The sequence below is a fragment of the Malaclemys terrapin genome, chromosome 2, assembly GCF_027887155.1.
Source record: "Malaclemys terrapin pileata isolate rMalTer1 chromosome 2, rMalTer1.hap1, whole genome shotgun sequence".
NCBI lineage: Eukaryota > Metazoa > Chordata > Testudines > Emydidae > Malaclemys > Malaclemys terrapin.
In genome coordinates, this window is record NC_071506.1 from 30,148,221 (window position 1) to 30,174,370 (window position 26,150).

At 41.8% G+C, this 26,150-nt stretch overlaps 1 protein-coding gene across 1 annotated transcript in view; it reads right to left on the bottom strand.

The window, feature by feature from the left end:
• Nucleotides 1-5,568: 5,568 nt before the first annotated feature.
• The window catches only part of LOC128830823 (uncharacterized), a 50,159-nt gene continuing 29,577 nt past the window's right edge, over nucleotides 5,569-26,150 (bottom strand). The window contains exons 3-4 of the mRNA XM_054016614.1: nucleotides 7,181-7,259; nucleotides 5,569-5,733 (exon numbers count right to left, since the gene is read on the bottom strand). Of these exons, the coding sequence (XP_053872589.1) occupies nucleotides 5,569-5,733; nucleotides 7,181-7,259 (244 nt within the window). The remainder of the gene's footprint in view (nucleotides 5,734-7,180; nucleotides 7,260-26,150) is intronic.

Consider the following 26,150-nt stretch of genomic DNA (forward strand, 5'->3'; position numbering starts at 1 on the left):
CTGAAGGAGGGGTGGGCAGGACATCTGAACACTCCAGCTATTCTGCACCCCTGCAAAGCCCCACTGCAGCTACTGAATTCAAGATGCAAATTAGCTGCCCTAGCCTGGGTCACACCAGCTAGGCTGCTCTAGAAACAGGCGGCAACTGTCTCTGCACTGATGCAAACCTGCCACTATCAGTTTAACAAAAGTCAACTGTGTTTGCTCAGTATGCAATGTTATAATGTTGATAACTCGGTCAAATCAAATCCAATGTCCCACAGAACAAGGAAATGCACCAGTTCTCAGTGAGAATTCCGTGTTAGATTTCACCTCTCATCTCCCAGTAATTTTAGCTGTAGATCTGTTAAAACAAGACAAAAAAGATGTATTTTTTTCCTATAAGGAGTCAAATATATTTTTCTATTCTTGTTCACCCTTTCTACAAAAGTTCACCTCTATGCAAAGTCCAAGCTGGAAGATTTCAGATCACAACTGGTAAGTTTCAGAAAATTTTGACTAATAGAAAACAAAGAATTAGAATCGAAACATACATTGCCATAACTGGAGCAGATCTTGCCAAGTATGTAATATTGCATAGAAGACACAGGTTGACATGCATACCTGCAATAGGACTTGTTTCCTAATATGGTGACTTGTATTGTAAGTAGTGCACACACAGCCAGCTGAATATCATTGTACAGGTTTAATAAGGTCTCAGAGATGTTTACAGCTTTAGCTTTTAAATTTTCCAAATGGAAACTGAATTATAATAAGTAACTAATAATTCCTAGTAATAGACAACATGAAGTTTGAAGCACTTATTTAAGTCACGGACACTGAAGATCTTAATTATTTATATAATTTTCAAAAGATGTGTCTATTTATTTAAAAAAAAACTTATTTTTTGTTTGTAATTACCATTCTGTAGCTTTCCTACCAACCCTTCTCAAATTCAAGGGACAGCAGAAAATTCATGCTCTGGGGATTAAATTGACTACTTATAACTCCCCTTGGGAGAACATGTTAATTTCAGAGTTCAGTATCCCAGAAACCTCTAAAACTTATTGGAAAAGATTTTAGGAAATTTCAAAATATGAGACGTGCAATACTTGCAAACTGTTGTGTATACCTGTATCACTGAGATGTTATGTAGACAGAATTTTCCACTAACCTTTTTGCCAGCTATATCAGAATATCTGCTCTCTAGTTACAAATCATTTTCATATTTAACATTAATGAGCACTTTCACTATCAGGTTCGAACTTCCTAATTTAAACCTCAATACCTGGTAGTATGTTTGTTCTACTACCCTTTCAAACCCAGTTGTAAACATCTAATGATGCATTTTGGAACACTTCGAAAAGCAGAGATAGTTTTTAGGGGCAATTCTGTTTCTGCTTCAATTTCTTGATTCCCATTTTGCAGTACTAAAGCTATTTGCATGAAAATACAATCTTTGTTCTTAAAAGTTCATCTCCTCCTGCTGATGATCACTTTCTAAAATAATAATCTTCTGTTTGTGATCTCACAGTACGTTATCAGGGAAATTAACATGAGCCAAATCATAAAAGTGGCTAAGTGTGGTGATTAAAGTAGCTCAAGATAGGAGGAGGGAACTGGACAATTTTGCTGGCAATTATCACAGGGCTAGATCATAGGATCATAGAATCATAAAATATCAGTGTTGGAAGGGACCTCAGAAGGTCATCTAGTCCAACCCCCTGCTCAAAGCAGGACCAATCCCCAACTAAATCATCCCAGCCAGGGCTTTGTTAAGCCTGACCTTAAAAACCTCTAAGGAAGGAGATTCCACCACCTCCCTAGGTAAAGCATTCTAGTGCTTCACCACTCTCCTAGTGAAAAATGTTTTCCTAATATCCAACCTAAACCTCCCCCACTGCAACTTGAGACCATTACTCCTTGTTCTGTCATCTGGTACCACTGAGAACAGTCCAGATCCATTCTCTTTGGAACCGCCTTTCAGGTAGTTGAAAGCAGTTATCAAATCCCCCTTCATTCTTCTCTTCTGCAGACTAAACAATCCCGGTTCCCTCAGCCTCTCCTCATAAGTCATGTGCTCCAGCCCCCTAATCATTTCTGTTGCCCTCCACTGGACACTTTCCAATTTTTCCACATCCTTCTTGTAGTTTGGGGCCCAAAACTGGACATAGTACTCCAGATGAGGCCTCACCAATGTCAAATAGAGAGGACAGATCACATCCCTCGATCTGCTAGCAATTCCCCTACTTATACAGCCCAAAATGCCACTAGCCTTCTTGGCAACAAGGGCACACTATTGACTCATATCCAGCTTCTCGTCCCTGTAACTCCTAGTCCTTTTCTGCAGAACTGCTGCCTAGCCATTCGGTCCCTAGTCTGTAGCAGTGCATGCGATTCTTCCATCCTAAAGTGCAGGACTCCGCACTTGTCCTTGTTAAACCTCATCAGATTTCTTTTGGGCCAATCCTCTAATTTGTCTAGGTCCCTCTGTATCATTTTCCTACCCTCCAGCATATCTAGCACTTCTCCCAGTTTAGTGTCATCTGCAAACTTGCTGAGGGTGCAGTCCACGCCATCCTCCAGATCACTAATGAAGATACTGAACAAAGCCAGCCCCAGGACCGACCCTTGGGTACTCCGCTTGATACCGGCTGCCAACAAGATCAAGCCATTGATCACTACCTGTTGAGCCTGATGAGCTAGCCAGCTTTCTATCCACCTCATAGTCCATTCATCCAGGCCATACTTCTTTAACTTGCTGGCAAGAATACTGTGGGTGATCGTATCAAAAGCTTTGCTAAAGTCAAGAAATAACACATCCACTGCTTTCCCCTCATCCACAGACCCAGTTATCTCGACAGAGAAGGCAGTTAGGTTAGACAGGCATGACTTGCCCTTGGTGAATCCATGCTGACTGTTCCTGATCACTTTCCTCTCCTCTAAGTGCTTCAAAATTGATTCCTTGAGGACCTACTCCATGATTTTTCCAGGGACTGAGGTGAGGATTACTGGTCTCTAGAAGGATCCTCCTTCTTCCCTTTTTAAAAGATGGGTACTACATTAGCCTTTTTCCAGTCATCCGGGACTTCCCCCGATTGCCATGAGTATTCAAAGATAATGGCCAATGGCTCTGCAATCACATCTGTCAACTCCTTTAGTACCCTCGGATGCAGCGCATCCGGCCCCATGGACTTGTGCTTGTCCAGCTTTTCTAAATAGTCCTAAACCACTTCTTTCTTCACAGAGGGCTAGCCACCTCCTCCCCATGCTGTGCTGCCTAGTGCAGTAGGCTGGGAGCTGACCTTGTTTGTGAAGACAGAGGCAAAAGAAGCATTGAGTACATTAGCTTTTTCCACATCTTCTGTCACTCGGTGCTTCCCTCATTCAGTAAAGGGCCCACACTTTCCTTGACTTTCTTCTTGTTGCTAACATACCTGAAGAAACCTTTCTTGTTACTCTTAACATCACTTGCTAGCTGCAACTCCAAGTGTGATTTTGCCTGCCTGCATGCCTGAGCAATATTTTTATACTCTTCCCTGGTCATTTGTCCAATCTTCCCCTTCTTGTAAGCTTCTTTTTTGTGTTTAAGATCAGCAAGGATTTCACTGTTAAGCCAAGCTGGTCACCTGCCATATTTACTATTCTGTCTTCACATCGGGATGGTTTGTTCCTGCAACCTCAATAAGGATTCTTTAAAATTCAGCCAGCTCTCCTGGACTCCTTTGCCCCTCATGTTATTCTCCCAGGGTATCCTGTCCATCAGTTCCCTGAGGGAGTCAAAGCCTGTTTTTCTGAAGTCCAGGGTCCATATTTTGCTGCTCTCCTTTCTTTCTTGTGTCAGGATCCTGAACTTGGCCATCTCATGGTCACTTCCTCCCAGGTTCCCATCTACTTTTGCTTTCCTACTAATTCTTCCCTGTTTGTGAGCAGCAGGTCAAGAAGAGCTCTGCCCCTAGTTGGTTCCTCCAGCACTTGCACCAGGAAATTGTCTCCTACACTTTCCAAAATCTTACTGGATTGTCTGTGAACCGCTGTATTGCTCTCCCAGCGGATATCAAGGTGATTGAAGTCTCCCATGAGAACCAGGGCCTGTGATCTAATAACTTCTCTTAGTTGCCGGAAGAAAGCCTCGTGCACCTCATCCCCCTGGTCTGGTCTATAGCAGATTCCCACCATGACGTCACCCTTGTTGCTCACACTTCTAAACTTAATCCAGAGACTCTCAGGTTTTTCTGCAGTTTCATACCGGAGGCAGGTAGGAGAGCCTGCCAAGAAAGATTGGGGTGGAGAGAGGAAATCAATAAATTGGCATGCTCTGTTACCACTGTATTTGCCTTTTCACAACTTCTTGCATATACACTGAAATTAATACACTTTCAGAAAAGTGTCCCTGGGACTGGCTCCCATTTCTTGGGCTGACAAAAGTGACAGTTTGGGGTAAAGTACCTGAGAAATATGCCATCTCAAATGGTGGAGACTTATAGATAAGTACCTCAGATAAAAGAATGTCTTTAGTATGATGGTAATCCCAAATGACAGGTACAAGACACCTGCCAGACTGAAGACATCTTTTCTTGAACAACTGATCTGGCATAACAGCACCTCAGTGTGCTGGCAGTCCCTCTTTCTCTAAAGTCTGGATTGCAACATGACATCATTTCTAACTCTAAATCATCAATGACAGAATAATAAACAATTGCAGACATTTGAAACTGCATATACAAACTTCTCTTCCTGTTAAGAAATCTTCACAAACACTGTCAAACTCCAGCAACTTAGAGAGTTGCCTCTTTGCATGAAAGGCCCAGCCCTGAAGCACACCAGGCAGTAGTGGAGTAGAGAACACCAGCTGAAGTGGAGGAGCAGGCAGACATTTTACTGTTGCTGTCAAATTGTATAACAACTCTAGTTCTGGAGATAGGATTGCCTTGTGGTTGCACAGTGAATGATGAGAATGTGCCTATCCCCAACCACTGTAGATACCAGCATTTGATTTTTCATTTCATTTTAAAAGACTGGCTCTAAGACAGCATCGAAGAATGATTAACCTCATTTTCTAAAAGAAAAAGAAGCAGTCAGGTAAAAAGTAGCCAGACCAAGGAACTGTGTGATATGGAGGAATTGCAACATATGGGTCTGCTCCATAGTAGTCATGAGTTGGAGATGACATATTCACATTGTGCTACATTACATTCCTGTCTGAAGGAATTGAGAAGGGAACCATAGATCCATTGTCTAAATGAATGTTCCCGACTTTTTGCACTATTTGTCTTCTGGGACAGACTCTAGTCATTTTAGACAGTAATCATAAATTACAAGAAGGGGCATTTCTGAGAATCTTAGTAAAACAATGGATTTTTATTTCTTGAAAACTATGTGACAAACCACAAATGGGCTGCTGAAGAGCCATGAGGCTGTGGGATCACAAAGAAATACACATTTTATTAAACCTGTGGACAAAAATAGAATAAACTTAATGATCAAATAATAGCAGACTTGGATTCCTTATGGTAGGAATGTATTTGTTTTTATTAGAATAAGAGCAGAGATGCATCCAAGGGGAATCTCGGAGAGATAGTGCCAATCTCAATTCTCATTCACTTTTCTTTCATTCTTTTTCCCATGTGAATTTGATGTGATTTGTTGTTGTTCAAAAACAGCCAATTTGGAGTTCTTCTTATTCCACTCTTTGCAAGGAAGGCAGTGAATGAAGGTTTTCCTTAACTGCTGAGGTTGTTTATATCTGTTCACCTGTCAGAATTTTAGGCACGCGTTTGAATTGCTTCTCTGTTCCCTATCCACTAACAGTAATAATTTTCTAAAATTTCTACCTGTTCAAGCAAAAGATAAATTAATCACAAAAAAACATGTGAATGAAATGCTAAGAAGTTCCATATGAAGGGACGTTGGAAATAAATGTGGTTGTTTATTTGAGAAAAGACAAACAAGAAGGGATATGATAAAGGTATACAAAACAATGAATGGCATAGAGAAGATAGATTGGGCACTATTTAGGGAACATTCAATGATATTAGTAGGAAGCAAATTTAGGCTATAGCTGCCTTCTGCAGGATTTCTTTCACTTTTCTCTGAAGCAGCTGGTACTGGCAACTGTCCAAGATTGGACAAGGGGCTGTATGGACCATTGGTCTGATACTTAGGCTACATCTGGCAACTGAAAAAATGCTGATGCTTAATATATATATGGAGATATACCTATCTCATAGAACTGGAAGGGACCTTGAAAGGTCATTGAGTCCAGTCCCTTGCCTTCACTAGCAGGACTAAGTACTGATTTTTGCCCTAGATGGTCCCTTCAAGGATTGAACTCACAACCCTGGGTTTAGCAGGCCAATGCTCAAACCACTGAGCTATCCCTCCCTCTCCTTCAGCATTCTTAATGCTGAAGAATGTTCCATAGCAAAATCTGTTGGGCGACCTTAAATAAATGAAATCCATTCTCTCTTCATGTTCACGATTTTCTCTTGTCCTTGATGCTGCCTTTTGGTTTTTGTTTCTGGAGGATTTTGCTTTTGTTTGTATGTATTAATGAGGCATTTACATCTCTCTCATGTAAACTGTCCCCTATAGATTCTATGGATAGGAGAGCTAAGAGAATGTGCATTGTGATATCACAAAGGGGATGAGGTTTCACTGAGCTCTGCAATTGAAAACAAACAAACAAATGCTAATCTTAGCATGGTCAGAAATGATTTTTTTTCCAGTTGACAGTAACTTTATTATACACCCAGTTTTATTCAAACTTGACATCAGACAAATTTGTTAATTAAAAAATTAGCTGCATGTCAAATTTCAAAGTTCAATTGTTTGAATATTCTGTGTGTGTTGGAGAGCAGGGGAAAGTATGGCAATAATGGTGTGAAAGTGTATTTTATTCAGTCTTTCATAATTCGAGAACCATTTTGTCTCTATTTTCTTTTTTTCTTCTTCTTTTTTTTTTTTTTTTTTGAGACAAACACCTTTGGCTGAAGCTAAGCATGGAAAATTTGAGCCCAGAAATTCTGTGAAAGTTTTGAGTGAATGAAGATGGTGTATAACTGAAACTGTTCAACAACCATAACTACAGTATTTGGCCTGGTGTATACTAGTAGTGGGGGGGGGGGGGGATCGATCTCAGTTACACAACTTCAGCTATGTGAATACCATAGTTGAAGTTGACGTACCAAGATCTACTTACCACATTGTCTTCACTGCGGTAAGTTGATGGCTGACGCTCTCCTGTAGACTCCACTTGTGCCTCTTGCCCTGGTGTAGTACTGGAGTTGACGGAAGAGTGCTTGGTGGTCAATTTATCGCATCTAGACTAGACACTATAAATTGATTCCCGCAGGATCGATCGCTGCCCATTGATCCAGTGGGTAATGTAGACAATTCCTTTGTTGTCAAAAGATTGGCACAATGCTAGATCACATGCTGTAGTTTAGCTTATAGTGGCATGGAACTCCTTAAAGTAAAAGCACATTGTAAAATGGAGAGTGGGGAGGAGGGGAACTACAGAAGCTGGTGTGTTGGTTAGCATTAGAAACATTTTGTCAGGGACAAACCTTCTAAGTTGTTATTTTTTTATTGTAAGCTCACTAGGGCAGGGACTGTCTCTTATTATATGTTTCTACAGTGCCTAATACAATGGGGACCAGACTGGTTGTGGCTTTTAGAGATTACCACAACATTAATGCTTAATAGCCCAGATTTTTGAGCATGTAGAGTACTAAGCACTAAGATAATATCTGTTTAGTAGAATCAAAGAAAAAGGCAGGGGCAAAAATAATACATGCACAAAGCCCATGGGCCCCAGTTCATTTGATAAATCATCCCTTGAAAACCTTTCCTACCTCCATTCTGTCCGTCCCCCTTCCCATAACTCCACTGTTCTGACCTTTTCTGCCCTCTCCTCCCATCAAGATGGCTCACCAATCTATTTCTCCGCTTCCCTATGGCTCCCCCGTGACAGTGCACCCCATATTCTTCACAGTGATATTATTATATGATTATAACATAATTATAATATATATTATTAAGTTATGTGAGATGTCTTTGAAAAGGTTATGATTTGTTGAATATGATTATCCTATTTGTATGCATGTATCATTTTTGTATCTGAAGTTATGAATATTGACTACGTATCTGTATTTCAAATATAATTACAGTTGGGTAATGCTCACTAGACAAGATGTTTTCAGTCTAGATAGCTGGGTGGGGAAGGGCCTATTCAGGGCAATAAGCCATTAGGAAAAAACAATAGGCCTTAGGAGAAGCTTATCTCCCACCTGGGGAGCCTTCCTGAAAAAGCTACAAACAGCCTCTGAGTAATGGCTGCTATGACTCTACAAGGACATGAAATGTGACCACATGTCTCTAGATTCCATCTTGGGATGTCAGTAGTTTTCCACAGACCGGTCTGGGAAGCAAGCTTTGAGAACAAAGGGTTCCTGCTATATGCAAAAGCTATATCAGGGAGGGAGTGACATCATCTGGTGTTCTTCGCTCCCCACACAAGAAGACTGCTAAAAACACCTGAGGAACATAGACTGAACTGGCGGAAATGCTGGACCCAAGCTAAAGGGATTTTTAGCCTGTGAATAGAACACCTGGGGATTCCAAGCTGTAGGCAAGGGAAGCTTGCCCCTTAAGAATCTGCAGCCTGCTTGTATCACCTGTTAGGGTGAGAAACTGCTAGTCATATCCAGTCAATTTAGCATATTATGTTTAGTTTGAGTTTTTTGTTTATTTGCTAGGTAATCTGCTTTGATCTGTTTGCTATCCCTTATAATCACTTAAAATCGATCTTTTGTATTTAATAAACTCATTTTTGCTTTATCTAAACCAGTGTGTGTGAATCATAACTCAGGGGCAAAAAGCTGTTGCATATTGCTCTCCACATTGAGTGAGGGGGCGAAATTTATGAGCTTACACTGTACAGTTCCCTGTGCAGTGCAAGACGGTATAATTTAGGATTTATACTCCAGAGGGTGTGCATGCCTGAGGAGCTGATAGTTGCCCTAGCTGTAGCCTTCCCATGCAGGGGCTGGTCAGAGACCCTGCATGTAACTGCAGCTGAGTGTGCCCCTACCTATATGTATGCTGGTGAAACTGCAGGCTGGAGAGGGCTTCCCAGAAAATCCATTTGATGGTGTTATATTAAAAAAAAAAAAACTCAATTTGTTAGACATGTTGATGCATTATGAGGCAAATATTATCTGTGGTTTCACAATGCCCCAGAACTCTTTTGGTGCTTTTTTATTGAAAGACAAAAACCACTGAAAGTATGATAATAAAACAAAGACCAAAACATTGGTATAATCATATCAAAGCTGCTTATGCCAAATAAAGGCAAAATGATGCTGGAATACCTGAGTAATTAATTTGGTGTTTAACTGACCCTAATAACCTTTGAGTGACTTTTTTCACTACACTAAATCCACAACAGGTATGCAGATAAAACCAGTGTTAACAGGTTGTCATTATCATAATTTGAGAATACCTTAAGAAAGAAGAGGCAGAGCCTATCCTTTATTTAAATTTGTATACATATTTGGGGGCCAAGAGATGCCTAAAGACCTTGGAAGTATAGTACTTTCATTTTCCCCATTGACTAATACCGAGGTGTCTAACTGTCCCCATTACTTCTTAGTGATTTTATTTGCTATAAAAAAGCCACATCAGATAGGATGATAAAATCAATGCAGAAAGATTGACTTCATTTTAGTTTGAGTATATGTTATTGTAGTGAGGCAGAGTGGCCTCTCTCTTGCTTGGAGAGCGAGGGGGCACTACACTCCCCTTGGTGGGCAGAACTAAACCCGCCCCCCTCGCCGGAAGTACCAGGGCAGGAAGTATAAAAGGAAGGCTATGCAGCTCAGCTGAGCTGGAGCCAGCAGACGAGATGGATGCCTCTGCCTTGCTGCAGCATCCAGAACGGAACCCTCAGAGGAGATGAACCCAGACGAGGATTTGCCAGGACTACCATTGGCTGTATACCCCAAGGAGCCCGAGGACCTGAAGTACCAAAACCCCGGGAGGTAGAAAGTATCCCAGGGGCATCCAACAACTAGCCGCTATAGGGCTGACTACATCTAAGTCGATATGTTGCGCCTGGATCCCCGCCAACCCAGTGGCAGACCCCTCTGCCACTGTAACGGGCCTTGGGCTGGGAAGTGGTAGAGGAGGGTGGGCCCACGTCCCCCTGCCACCCAAACCCTGGGGTGGGCGACCTCCCCACCTTAGGCCAGGATGCCTGTGCTCTATGAACACACCTGCCAGCACCCTAGACTGCTTGGCAGATGCGTAAACCCCTTTTAGAGCCCCTGGACTGTGTGGGTGCTGCCCTTACCTGAACCCCGAGACTACGTGTGTTTTCTGGCTGCCTGAACTCCAAGCTTAGACGTAGCCTGCTCCCTGCTCTGCCTTGCCCAAAGGACTAGAGCTAATAGATGGTGTCTGTTTGCTGGCTGCCTAAGCCCACAAGCCCAGGCAAAATCCTTCCCCCCTGCTCTGCCCCACCCCAAAAAGCTAGAGCTTATTGACTAGATGTATTTGCTGGCTGCCTGGGCCGGGAGGCTTAGAATACAGCCTGCCACCAGCCCAGCCCCCCTGGAGGGCTAGGGCCCTAGACTGTTAATTGTGGTCAGCTCCACTGAGGGGCTGTGAGCTGGACACTGTGCCGGGTGCTTCCCTGCCCAGGGGCAAAAGCCCCAGACTATTTTTGTTTGCTTGAGCTCTAGACTGCTTACGGCTCAGCCCCACTGGTGTGACCTCAGCCCAAGAACTAAACCTGGAAAAAAGGAGTGGCCTCCCTCCTCACTGGACAGCGAGGAGCACTACAGTTATATATGGAGACACACAGGTTTGGCATAAAAAAATGTATTTACATTTTTGTGTGCATTGGGGTCAGATAGCTCCCAAAAGTTTAGGAGGGTTAAATGGCTGACAATAGCTTAAATGGCATCTCTATATACAGCAATTCTTGTGGGAGTACTTAATTAAGTCATAATTACAAAAAATATCCTTGTCAGGCACTACAGGACTATAGGGAAACTGAAAGACATGTAGAGGAGAATCTCATTATCAAAGATCTGTTCTATATAAATTAAAATTGACTTATTCCAAATAGGCTAGATTAATTGAAAAGCTTGTCTTTATGAATTTACAAAGTAGTTCAAGCATACCATAAAAATAGAGATTCAGGAATATTTTAATTAAAATATGAAACAGGTACTTGATTAAGGGATAAAATCCATGGTTGATGGGAGATCCTAAGATGACCGCTAAAATTCTGGAAAAACAAATAACATTTTTTCTTTTTGTCACTCAATTTCCTTCTCAGGCTTATGGAAGGATTCTTTCCACAGTATCCTGAGCACCAGGGATAGATAAGGTATCTTAGGCTTTGTCTACACTGGCACTTTTGTTGTTAAAACTTTTGTCACTCTGGGGTGTGAAAAAATACCCTCCTGAACGACAAAAATTTTAACGACGAAAAGCACCGGTGTGGACAGTGCTTCATCCTGTCAACGAAGCTACCGCCCCTCATTGGAGGTGGTTTTATTTTGTCACCGGGAGAGCTCTCTCTCAGTGATGAAGACCAGCCACGCCGCACACCTTACACTGGCGTGGCTACAGCGGCACAGTCCCGCAATTGTAAAGTGCACAGTGTAGACATAGTCTTAGATCTATGCCGTGAATGAACAACAGCTTGAATAACAGCAGTGGGACTATTCACACATCATTCTCATGACTTTGGGCCAGATCCTGCAATTGCATCCATACAAGCAGGTGACTTCTGCCCAAATGGAATCCCTTTGACTTTAGAGGTGCACCACAGAAGTTCAGGGATCTGTCTGCATGGATCCAGTTGCAGGATCTGGCCCTTTTACTGTATGATAGGCGCTTTCCCTATATGTTTTGTCTCTTGCTGTGTGCTTGTACAGCACCTAGGTCAATCCTGATCAGGGCCTTCTGTGTGATAGAGTAATATAAGCAATAACAGACAATAAAGCTTGGTAATTTAAATACTCAAACATTTGATTAATGTTTAATAATCTTTATTATAATTAATTGTAAAATTATCAAGATGAATTGTCAGTCTGCAGTATAAGCTCCTGTTCAACAAATACATGAAACTAAGGAATTTTTGTGACGACAAAGTGGCAATTTCAGGAGTGGTGCCTCCCAGAGATGGCTTCTTTGTGCAATTTCTGAGGAAAATTGTTGCACTGAATGACGAACGGTGCTGTTATACAAAATGCCGTGTTGCCACCTCTTGTGACAAAATCATGAATCTCAAATATTTTAATGTGTTTTTCCCCCCTTAAAGCCCCAGGTGCTGAAATCATGCTATTACATGAAAATCTCATCTTAGTTTTTATTTAGATGAAAATTCTTAGCCCTCGTGGTTGAAGAGAAAAGCCTAAAAATGGATGCAATGTATCAGAGAGAAACCACACTATCCATTGTGCATAACCCTCTCAGAGACTGTTAGAGCCAAGATTTGTTTATTTGAACTTTCAAAAACAATGACAGTCCCCCGTAATCCATTCCTACACAATCTACCCACCCAGAACAGGCATCTGGCAGAACTTTCCCTCAAACTCCCCCCCACCACCACCTATTGTTGTCTTGCGATGGCAGGAGTGGTGGCCTGCTACCCCTGTCAATGTCTTTGCCAGATCTTAGAATCAAAAGGATAGGAGATATGTGATATAGCTCCAAAAATGCAAAGGTTGAAATACTCCTGCCAAAACACCAATCAGGCAACAAAACCTAGGCAACCCAGCTCAATTTGGAAATGTAACATAGAAATAAACATTGCATTTTCATGGACATTCAGGCAGTTTACATTTTTGGAGACATAATTAAATTAATAGGAAAATACATTTGTGTCACAGAAGCTTAGAGAACTCCAAAGAGAATGTGACAGGTTGCCTCTGGGGTGCCACCTGGAACTGGGGTACCACTGAGCCCTCTGACCCACCAACCTGGGCTCCCTATCACACTGTGCTGCTGTGACAAGCTGCAAAGCCCCCCAAGCTTGTACTTTCACCAGAACTCACACAGGTAGGGTAACTCACACCAAGTTGCAGTTACACACTGGATCTCTAACCACCAGCTTCCCAGCCTGGGACCCCAGAGCAGTACTGTCCTGCCCTGGTTAAATCTGGCCAGAAGATGGGTTTAATACCCAGTCCACCACTCCCTCAATGTGAAGAGGACCATGCACACTTGTGATAACCAAGCTGTGATTTCCCCCCGAGACCTTAGTCCAGGGATCGGCAACCTTTGGCACGCGGCCCATCAGGGAAATCCACTGATGGACTGGGACGGTTTGTTTTCCTGCAGCGTCCTCAGTTTCAGACAATCACAGCTCCCACTGGCCACAGTTCGCCGTTCCAGGCCAATGGGGGCTGGGGGAAGTGACGTGGACCGAGGGATGTGCTGGCCGCCGCTTCCCGCAGCCCCCATTGGTTTGGAACGGCAAACCATGGCCAGTGGGAGCTGTGATTGGCCGAACCTGCGGACGCTGCAGGTAAATCCTGCCAGCGGATTTCTCTGATGGGCCGCATGCCAAAGGTTGCTGATCCCTGCATTAGTCAAACGCACACTGGTTTGGATTAAAATATAAAATATGTTTATTAACTACAAAATATAGATTTTAAGTGATTGTAAGTTATAGCAAACAGATCAACGCAGATTACCTATTAAATAAACAAAACTGCAAACTGAGCTTAACTTACTAGATAGGTATGATATGAATTACCAAATTGTTACCCTGAGTAATAAACAGGCTGGCAGATTCTTAAGGCACAAGCTGCCTTTGCTTTGCAGATTGAGTTTCCCAAGTTTTCATACACGGGCTAGAAATCCCTTTAGCCTATGACCATCACTTCCCCCAGTTCAGTCTTTGTTCCTCAGATGTTTCCAAGTGAGTTGTTGCAGGGAGAGTGAGATGCCATCATGATGTCATTTCCCCTTTTTATAGCTTCTTCCCACTTGCTGGAAAGGTCTTGTGCTGTGACCTGGGTCAAACAGTTCCCATTGTGTAGTGCTATCTCTGAGAGGTTTCTATTGTACACAGTTCCTAGTAATCCTTGTGCTTGTGTGCATTTCCTCAATACGCCATTAACATTGTTTGGCCTTTTTACTGTTGTACCTGAAAGGCTGCTTGTGGGTGTTTTCAGCCTCACAATATGTTTCAGTAACACATGCATAGCCAAACTTCATAACTTCACATTCTACAACAGCACATACAATCCAATGAAATATTAAAGTCTAGCAGATCAAGACTTTTAGAATGATACCTCACAAGGCATACTTTGTGCAAAACATATCCTAATTATATGACAGTGGTGAATAAGGGGGTGCCAGGGTGTCTCAGAGAAATTTTAATTTTTGTTTTGTTTTAAATGTGACATATTTTACACAAATTTGCAACTGAGATAGGAAACTCTAAGATGCATGAGTTCCAATGAACAAAGTAGGCCTTTGCCTCAACTGTAATAACAAGTACTAAATAAATCTGTTAAGTTTTATGAAGTCACTATTGATATGCATAGTATATTAACACATGACCTCATATGTGGTAAGGAGTTTTAAGAAGCAAGTTTTCTGTGTTTGCCTCCATGAAATTCATAACCTCATGATCAGAGAGAAATGTGAAAAAAGTCAAAAAGGAAAAATAAGTAAGAGGGTGCAAACAATACTTCAGAAGACAGCAAGGGGTCAATGAGGTACTGGTTGCTCAGTGGGGTGTTGATGTCTCACTAGATTGCAATGAGGTAGTGCTGCTCAACATACATGTTGCAACTATGGAGCATGTAGATAACAAGAAAGTTCATTTAGAAGGAATCATTTCTCAGTTGGAGTACAACTTGTAGACTGGAACTAAAATAGGGTGGGCCTGCCTGGTTTGGAACACAACTGTACAAGTTGTCTTAGTAATGTTACAAACCATTGTTACTACTATACACAGGTGGTGCCTCAGGAGCAAGAAGGAGTTACCTTTCTTTGGGCTTGTCTACACATACAGCACTGCTGCAATGGAGCTGCACCGTTGCAGCTGCGCCGCTGTAGCGCTTAGTGAAAATGCTACCTAAGCAAACGCTACCTCAGCTGATGACACTGACATAACTTCATTATTTTCAATTGATTTATACTTGCTGAGAATCTGGCCCTCCATTCATACAATTTTGTATTATGCTTCTTTGTATCAATTCTTCGTCAACTGTCCTGGCACCATGTAAGTTTTTCAAGCATTGCACTCCACAATTTACTTGCCTAATTAAAAACAAGGAGGTGCACGAAAGCCGACAAACAGCTTGTAAAATCTGACATGCTATTACTGAATGTAAAAATGTTTTCTAGTTTCATTCTTCCTTTCAACTGTCTTCTTCTTATTAGACTAGGTTAAAGCACACAGCAGTGCCTTGTACAATGGAGAACATATTGGGCAGGATTTCACCTATGGCCTTGTCTTCACTGATGCATTCAATTGTGCTTCAATCTGTTGTAATACAAACAACTGAGTCAAGGGGGCCTCTGAGACTGCCCTGCTGACAGCCCCCTCTTATAAACAAAAGAGGCTGAAGTTTGAGGTGGCTCTGCAGCTCACAACTGATCAGTATCACATGGAGAGAGAGAGAGAGAGAGAGAGTGGCAGCCTTTCCAAAAATTGTGGAATTGGCCCTCTTATCCAAGAGAAGCTCGTGTGTCTCCGAGGGATTTTTGCTAAAGGATCCTGACACAAAGTCATTCATCTAATTTGTTTAGACAGGCAGAGACTTAGGGTTAAAGGTGAAAATAGCACCTTCTTTGGTTCTGACTTGCATTCCTACAGACCATGCATATTCTGTATATCTCCATTTCCCTAATTTCATCAAGTCTTATCCATCTTCTTGAGTTTGCAGTTATCTTATGGATCTTCTGGGTAGGAACACATTTGTGTTGTAAGTTAATATGGCAGCAAGTAGAGCTGTTACAGCTTGTGAGTTGGTTTGAAGGTGGATTGGCTTGTAAATTGTTCAATTTTTGGCACCCAAGCCACAGAAATATATGGTACTTAATTGTAATCTTTAAATGGAAGATAATGGCCAGTGGAAGACAATGAAACAGATATTATTTAGAAAAAAATCTGCCTGTCTATATCATAATTTTTCTTCTTCTATTAAAGTTAAAGGGAAAACTAAGGGCCTGAATCATTATTGCATTAATCCAATGAAGCACCATTGAAATTGAAAGAGATAAGTCAGTGTAAATAGGAGTACACAACAGTGAATTAGGCCCTAGATCTGAGTTTGTTCCTTATTTCCCCACTTAGAGTCCTACATTCTTTGTTTTGAAACAGTAACTAGAAATGTGTGAAGTTTTGTAAGAAAATCTGAAATAGTACTAAATTCAAGAATTTTTCACAAACACAAAACCAACCCCACTTCCACACAAAGCTTCATTAATATACGTAACTCTTTGTAGAAGAAAAGGGGCAATTCTTCAGTGCAGATAGACCAGTTCAATGGCCCTGAGCAAAAAATGGATGAAAGTGGAACCAATTTAGCAAAAAATAGACTTTGGATTTAAAAGTATAAAAAGTGATGTTTCTGCATATATTTAATACAGAAATAACAAAACATAATATTTCCATATTAAAATTAACTTTCATTGTTATTATCATTTGTATTACTGTGACCTTAAAATCTGTAAGTGTCTAGGATCCCAAATCAATCCTATTGTGTTAGGTGTGTACAAACACAGAACAAAAAGACTGGTTCTGTCTGCCACAAAGAGCTTACAGTCTAAATACAAGAGTGGTAAAAGGCGTGTAACACACAAGCAGAGTGAACAGTGTGATGGCAGGAAATGTTTGTTAGGTGTTATGTTTTTGTTTGTTTTTTGCAGTTAGTGGTTGGGTGGGTGGTTAGGATTTTTTGGGTGGGTTTAGTTAGAAGTGGATCAGCTAAATGGAATGAAAAGGGACATGAGGGGGAATGCACAGGGTACACAGGGCATGTGTGGAGTGAAACTGAGGTGAAGAGAGTGTGAGGAAGGAGTGGAAGGAAAAAAACAGCCAATCAGCACAGAGCAGAGAAAGTCAGAACATTCTACAGTTTTGCTTGGAATGTCCAGAGGTCTACCTGTCCCCAGCATCCACAAAGGACATTCTCTCTTCTTCTCACCAATCATCTATAACATTCTGAAGCCTTCTGGGGTGGGCTGTGAGAGAAAAAGCAGGGCTGATAACGTTGAACTTATCAATGTCTAGGAAACTTTCCTGACAGCTTGTATACCCAACTTCTCATACTTCTATCCCTTTGGCCACTGCCTGGCACCCTTGCCATCTAGGATCTGGGCTACCCCGAGATTCCAGGATCTAACTCCTAGTGGGCTAACAAGCAGAATGCCTCCATGTGAGCAAGCCAAAATATTCCATTTCTGTACTCCTGATACCAGGATGGGAGGTTTTTTTTTCAAAATTTTGACATTTTTGGCAGCAGGAAAAGATTGTTTTCTAGTCACCTCTGGTTCTAAAGGTTGTAGCACAGAACTAGGAATCAAGAGGTCCAGGCTTCTAATTCTGACACTGACTCAGTGCATGACTCTGGTGGAGCCAAAGCCTCAAGTTCCCCATCTGCCCAGTGAGGATTGTTGTAGGGTTTTTCTGTTTACCTACCCATTTAATTTGCTTTACAATTAATATTCAAAAGCACAGGTACATAAAGCCAGCAGCTTTCCCTGAACCAGGAGATTAGAAAATAAGCCAGATACTTGAAATCCAAACTCTAACCAATACTAGCCCTCATTACCTTTCCCCCACCAAAAGCTGAACAAAAGAGAGATGAGTCATGTAATATGTACTGGAAATCAACAGATTTCAGACTGAGGAGAAGAGTAAATTCCAAACTCGAGGCTCTAAGTGTTTATGTCTCGCTAATATCCACAAAACTGATTCTATTGTGCTTGTAGTTTGACAGACCTAATGAGGTTTTGATAAGAGCCTCCTAACTGAGGCTGAACAAAAGCCAGAAGTGACCCATTTCAGTGTTACTAATTTACCTTGGTTATGTGCATCATTGTGTTACAGAACTTTCGATATGCCCCACCAGAGTAAATTAATTCAGATCAATTCATGGTTTTCAAACCTTGCAAAACATGTACATGATAGAATTGAAAATCAAATGCAACTGCAAATATGGAACAAAAATGTAAAAGTTGCAAAAGATGCTGCTGCATCTACCTACTTCTTTATAAGCTCTTTCAAGAGTGATGTTGCTTTCATCAAGTAGCTCTCTCAATTAACTATGTCCTGATATATAAATAGCTGACAAATGGAGATGCATTGAACATGCTTGGTACGTACTCTGCATGACTGTTGAGAGGTGTCATGCAAACTTTTGCATGACTGTTGAGGGGTGTCATGCCACATCAATTTGAGCCGGGTCCTCAGCTGGTGTAAAAAGGGATAAATTCCATTGGCATCAGTAAAGCAATAGTCCAGCTGAGGATCCAGCTCTCTGATTTTACCTATCTTTGTCTAAGCCAGTTGGCGTTGTGAGTTTGTATATTATTGGAGAAATTTTGTTTACCAAAATGCCATCACAATATTGCAAATGCAGAATGGCTTCCCCCTGCAACTAGACATGCTTTGTATGGATTATGGCAGGGAACTGAAAATGATTAAATATGCCCCTGAGTTTTGTAAAAGTTTCCCGAGTATAACTCGTCCCAACTCAAATTTCAGACCTGCTTCAATGGTAAGTTTGCAAGTTTGGGCCAGTTTCTGGTGTTACATTCCACAATATTACAAGGTTTGGGGTTGGAATGGTACTCATATACTACCAGGTGAAAATCAGCAGTTCTGATTAATTTTTGCTTCATTTGAAACCAAAACTCAAAGTGAAACTTGGCAGGTGACTGTTAAAATTCCGATGATGTTCACACAACCTCATGCTTAGAGCCCTACCAATTTCACCACCCTGAAAAACATGTCAGGCAAGTGAAATCAGCCCTTCCCTGTGAAATCTGATCTCCCTTGCTCTGGGACCCTGGGGCTCCTAACAGCTAGTCTGGCCATGCTGTGGAGGGACAGGAGTTGTCTTTCCCCTGCAGGGCTGGTCTTGGTAGGGAGATGAGACCCACCTCCAGAGGCAGCACAGAGATGAGGATGGTACACCCTCACTTCTGCACTACAGCAGCCCAGGAGCTGGGCTCTGGGCTTTTGTCCCCTGCCCCCAGAGCCTCTTGCTGGGTTGGGGGCTGGCAGCTCCAGCTGGGGCAGCCTGGGCTTGGGGCCTCCCTCCTGCTCCAGCCAGGGCTTGGGGCAGCCAGGCTGGGGGCTTCCACCCCTCCCCCAGCCAAGACAACCCTGGCTCTGGGCTTCTGTAACCTGTTGCTCCAGCTGGGACTTGAGGCACCCCCTGCCACTCCAGCTGGGGCAGCCTGGGCTCCGGGCTTCTGCACCCCCACCCATCTCAGGCATCCTGGGCTCCAGGCTTCTGCACCCCCACCCATCTCAGGCATCCTGGGCTTCAGGCTTCTGCACCACCACCCATCTCAGGCAGCCTGGGCTTGGAGCTTCTGACCCACTCCGAGCTGTGGCTTGGGGCAACCCCCACCTGATCAGCCCAGGATCAGGACTTCTGGCTTCAGCCCTGTGGCTCCGGCCATGGCTGGGAGCTTCCGCTCCTGTCAACTACAGCTGGGGAGCCCAGGCTCCGGGCTTCTACCCCCAGCTGGGGCTCAGGATGCCCGGTCTCAGGGCTTCTTCACCCAGGGCTCCTGCTGGGGATTGGGGTGACCCAGTCCAGGTTTCCACCCTAGACCATGAAACAGCAAGGTTTTGTGAAAGTCTAGTATTTCCCACACTTTAGTCCATATCTATCATTCCCCCCAAATCACACCCAATTTAGGCCCAGCATAAATAGCATAAACCCCATTTTTGTGCCAGTTTGAGCTAGCGTACTAGAAAAAGAAATGTAGCTGTGGTGGCCAGAGCAGTGGGAGGAGCTTGTCATGGGTCTGTACTGAGGGTGGCTAGCCCCTAGTGATGCAGTGGCTACAATTCTTCTTCTTCTTCTTCTTTTTTATTAGTGCAGGTATGTCTTCTCAAGCTGGAAATTATACCTCCAACCCAAAACATACTCATAACCACTGAGGCTAAACTATGATCTTAAAAAAAGAAAGAGTCATGGAGTATGGCTACGAAATAACATTTCTCCATTTTTCTTCCTCTTTTTTCTTTGTTAATAGAATTTACAAAAGTTCACCATTTTTTTTCACTAGGTATGTGAAGGTTAACTTAGTTTTATAGGCATTTCCAGAGGAGAAAATCTAGATGTAAGCCTAGCAGTCCCATTTTATTTTGTGCAATTCAAAGTATGGCAGATGACTGATACTGTAAATCACTTAATAAAGTTTTCCACCCATGACTTGCACAGTGTACAGTTTTTGTCCTTAAATAATCTAATTTTCCATGTCCACTCACAGAACATCAGGTAGCCAATAAAGTTTTCAGCAGAATTTTCTGTCAGCCCATTCTTCCCTGGCTTCTTTAATTTATAGTTTTTGCTAAAAGATTGTGAAAGACATCAAACAATTTTTTAAAAAGAAGAACAGGAGTACTTGTGGCACCTTAGAGACTAACAAATTTTTGTTAGTCTCTAAGGTGCCACAAGTACTCCTGTTCTTCTTTTTGCGGATACAGACTAACACGGCTGTTACTCTGAAACAATTTTTTTGTGCTCTTTTGACTGGTGGTGTACTGTTTTCACTTTTAAGAAAATAACATTGTTTTGTTTTGTTTTCAAGGTAATACCAAAGATTAACAGAGAAAGTTATGAGGACTTGCCCATTGTTTTGTGGAAAACTCATTTATTTTATTCAAATGCACAGCATACTCAGTGATGCTTATTTTGTATTTGACTGTAATGAAGTCAGTAGAGCTTATTAATTTGGAATAGTGGAAAAAGACAGTAAGAAAGATAGTGTTTGAAACTGCTTAAAATAATAATGAGGGACACAGTAGTTTCTCTTAAGTGCTGGAATGTCTATTTTGTGCTTTATGGCATACAGAGCTCTACTTCTCTGTTACCTCACTTCATCCAAACGAAAGCTATATATGGTAGAAAAAGAATCACATCAAGTTGTTTTTTGCTTAGCTGAGATAAAAAAAGCCATGAAACAGATGTTTCACAAGTGTTAAATTTATATTTTTACATCTTTTCAGAAGTCTCACAGTGGCATGTCATTCCAATCAAATAGGCTTCAGGTCACAGATGTAGATGTAACGTGAAAAGTAATTACATTGATTGAAGCCATAATTCATGCAGTTCATACCTGAAATGAAGAGTGCACTTACATAATTTTGAAGATAAAGGTAGTTATGCCTACTTAAAAGTCAATGTGAAAGTTATATTCATGACAGAATTTAAGTGTTGTAAAATTCCAGAACATTAAGAAGAATAAGCAGCTCACACCAAAACTGACATGATACAGATACTTTGACATGGCCAAAAAACACTAGGAATGGGAAAATTGGTAGTCTGAAAAAATATATTATTAAAATATAAATATTATTCTTCAAGAAGTCTAAAACAGTTTTATCCCCCTCAACGTTTTTCAAAATCCCATTAAACCGAGATCTCATTGAATCTCACAAGTTAACTAAATTTGGTCAGTACTTTGATGAGAGACTGCAAAAGGTTGCTCGGCAAATTATGTCGGTTAACCAAATATCCAGCTGTTGATATGCCTGTGATGACACCCCTCTTCCCATGTTCCAACTACCATCTCTCTCCTTAGGAAGCTCAGAGGCAGGTCTGCAGTTATCATAATCTGGCAAAACTCTATTGAAGTCAGCTATGTTACTTTACACCATCTCAGGATCTAGCTCTCTGTTTCCACCACTGGTCTTCTTCCAGCACTTTTTTACTCCTGACATTTAAATAGTTATTCAAACCCACTGTAGATAACAAGTAGCATTATAAGGATAGAGGGATGTGTTTTTCTTTGCAAAAATCAGTCAGCAACAGTATTCTATTAACCCCATGCATACATTTCCCCTCAGTGATGGTTGTGGTTTGTTTGTTGTTGTTATGTTTTGTTTTTGTTATCTATATAAATTAGGTTACAAATGGAGCTGGGCAAAATAATTTGGACAAAGAATATTCCCACTGAATAATTCAGATTTGGATTAACTAAAACATTTCACTGCTTCATGTTGAATTTGTCACATTGTTTTGGTCGAACCCTCTCTCAAAATTCCAATGAAATTTAAATGTTTTATTTTGACATTTTTCAAACATTTTGACTTTTCATATGACTTTTCATTTTTAAATATTACTTCAATTTTATTTAAAAAAATAAAAACAAAATTTAAGATTTTGTTCCTGGTCTAATGAAATATTTTGTGAAAGCTAAAATGATTTTCAGTTTGACCACCACAACAAGAAAAAGGTTATTCACACAGCTCTAGTTACAAATTCTTCAAGACTTGTGTTGGCTACAAATCACATGCAAATGAATGACACAATACAAATAAATAATAAATGATTCACTCTGACCTCTCAGTCTATTCTAAAAATATGGCAGGATCCCATCATGTTTGTTGATAGACGTGGTGTCTTCTAAATAAGAAAATAGTGGTCTTGGCCATTTGATCATAAAACACGATGGAATTTTTTGCAGTACACAGAAGCCCCCTGAAGTTAAAATTAGCTATAATATTCATTGCTGCATTTTCAATCCTAAGTTTTTGTATAATGTTGCCATGCTCTGTGCCATTCCATGCTAGATCCATGGATGATAAACTATCACTCATTAGTTTCTATAGTATATAGGGGCCAGGTTCTCAGCTGATTTGAATGGACTTCAACAGAGCTATATCATTTTATTCCAGCTGAGAATTTGGTATCCTATCATTAGAGCCCTGCGGGTATCTGCTTTATATCTGTGGACCATTTCTGTGGATAGTAGCACAGATGCAGATACACATTTTGTATCCATGCAGGGCTCTGACGGTACGAGCCGGGTGGGCAGCTGTGAGGAACCGCAGTGCAGATTCTCCACCTTCCCTGAGCGGAGGACTTGGGGGGCAGGGCAGATGGAGGGTCTGCCACTGACAAAGGTGTGAGTGGAGAAAGTGGAAAATCATAGACGAGACCTGTGAAAGCTGCAGCAGGAAGGAGGCACACAGGGGTGGCTCTATGTTTTTTGCCTCCCCAAGCATGGCAGGCAGGCGGCTTTCGGCAGCACGCCTACGTGAGGTCCGCTGGTGCCACGCCATCGGTGTCTCCGCTGCCGAATTGCCACCGAAGCCGCGGGACCGGCCCCCCCGTGGCTTGCCACCCCAGGCACGTGCTTGCTGCACTGGTGCCTGGAGCCGTCCCTGGAGGCACAGTCCAGCCTCAGCAGCAATGGAGCCCACATTGCAAATGACTCTTATAGAGAAGTTTGATATTGGCAACTCAATCAGTTGGCATTGATGGATCCAGAGATTTGAAGCAATTCTGGATACCTTTTGCTTTAATAGATAAGGCACAAAATATCAGGTAAATGCCCGGATATTTGCTATGGGTGATGCTGAGGCTGAGATCCTATATGCCATACCCCTAAATGGTGTGTGTCAGGGGAAGATATTCCAAAATGAAAGATGCTTTTAATGTCCATTTCATAGGCAGACAAAATGTGCCAGGAACAATGCAAAACAGCTCAGACTTTTACTAGTGCAATTTGAATTTAAGAACAGTCAAAACCTTCAATTTAAAATTGATACTGAGGGAACAGTCACCCTGCAATTAAAAAAAAAAACTAATAAAAATAATAAAGAGATTACAATCAATCCCAGGATGGAAACCAACTAAGTTTCTATTTGGCTTTAGTAACTACACTGGATGTTTGTGATTATTTCCTAGGAAAGCTGGAGAAAGGATGGAAAGTTATTCAACAAATCAGATATGTAATATAAGGTTTAACAACTCCCCTACTAGGGTTGCTAGAAATACAAAGACTACACCTAGTACAGAAACTGGAATGCAAAAAGAAAACTATACAGGAGATGTAATCCACACATTTTCATAGGGCTAGGAAAGCTCTCAGGGGAGTACAAAATAAAATAGGTGCCATCAGTGATTCCTTTGTTCTAAACAGACCCCACACCACATTTCTATATTCTTACTAGGGAAAGTCAAAGGAAAAATAGAGAATGAAAGATAGGGGGTTATTTCCCAGATAGAACCCACTGACTGGTGTGTGGGGATTGTTTACTACTTAAGTCCAAAGGCAAAATCTGTGTTTATGTGGACCTTACAGGAAGCTTAATAAAGCCTGTGCAAAGAGAGACATGCTTTCTGCAGTTCATCAAATCTTATTGAGCTATCAGAAGCCAAATGGTTCTCAAAGTTAGCTGCTACAGAAAGCTTTTGTCAAATCCCCCTTGCTAAAGAATCTGTACCTTTAACTGCGTTCATCGCCCTTTGATGAAGATACTGTTTTAATCATCTTGCATTCCGCTTATCTTCAATACCAGATCAGTTTCAAAAGAGAGTATCTCCGATTGTATCAGGTTTGTCTGGCATCCTTTCCCACGCAGATGATGTGTTGGCTTATGGCAGAAAATGAACATGATGAGCAACTACAGACAATTTTTATATGCTTCCAACAAGCCAGCTTCACTCTGAATGGGAAATGTGGATTCAGAAAAGAGTAAATAAAATTTGTAGGACATGCAATTAGCAAACAGGGAATTCAGCCAGATTCAAACAAACGGAAAGCATTAGTCACCTTACCCAACCACAAGATGTTTCTGTTGTAAAAATAATCCTGGGCATGGCAAATCATGTTGGTTCCAAGTATCAGAGGGGTGTTTGTCTGTATCCACAAAAACAACGAGCAGTCTGGTGGCACCTTAAAGACTAATAGATTTATTTGGGCATAAGCTTTCATGGGTAAAAAAACAAAACACTTCTTCAGATGCATGGAGTGAAAATTACAGATACAGGCATAAATATACCGACAAATGAAGAGAAGGGTGTTATCTTACAAGTGGAGAACCAGTGTTAATAAGGCCAATTCAGTCAGAGTGGATGTGGTCCAGTCCCAATAATTGATGAGGAGGTGTCAATACCAAGAGAGGGAAAATTGCTTTTGTAGTGATCCAGCCACTCCCAGTCCCTATTCAAGCCCAAATTAAAGGTGTTAAATTTGCCACACTGCCTTATGTCTAAGGGCTGCTATATTGACTCTAGCCATTGGGTCGCACTGCCCTGTACCCAAAGGCTGTTATAATGACACTGGCCCTTAGATCTCACCACCCTGTGCATAGGGGCTATGATATTGACTCTGGCCATCAGGCTGCACTACCCTTCACCAGAGGGCTGTTATATGGATCCTGGCCATTAGGCCATTTTGCCCTGCACCTGAGGGTGGTTATATTGACTCTGGCCACTAGGACACACTGCCCTGAACATGAGGGCCACCGTAATTGACACTGGCTGCTAGGCTACACTGCCCTGAACCCGAGGGGCACCATACGTGATGCTAGCCACTAGGCTGCACTGCCCTGAACGTGAGGGTTGCTGTAATTGACTTGAGCTGCTAGGCTGAGCTGTCCTGAACACCAGGGCCACTACACTTGACTCTGGCCATTAGGCCACACTGCCCTGATCCCAAGGGCTGCTATACTATGTCCCGCCTCTCGGCTGTGCCATTTTCGAGCTAAGGACTGTCAGGGAAACTGTGACGGTGGTAATATCACAACCTACTCCCCCCCCAAAGGAGGACAGAGTGTATATTTAACATGACAGACTCCTTGAGTGGTAATAGCAAATATAGACCCCATCATTTTGTATGTATAGTTGAGATTATGTTTTCCACTGTGCATTGAATTTCATCCGCCATTTTGTTGTCCAGGCACCCAGTTTTGTGAGATTCCTTTGTAACTCTTTGCAGGCTGCTTTGGACTTAACTATCTTGAGTAATTTTTTATTTTCTACAAATTTTGCCACCTCACCATTTACCCTTTTTCCAGATCATTTCTGAATATGTTGAACAACACTGGTCTCAGTGAAGTCCCCTGGGGGACACCACTATTTACCTTTCTCCATTTTGAAAACTGACCATTTATTCCTACCCTTTGTTTCCTATCTTTTAACCAGTTACTGAACCAT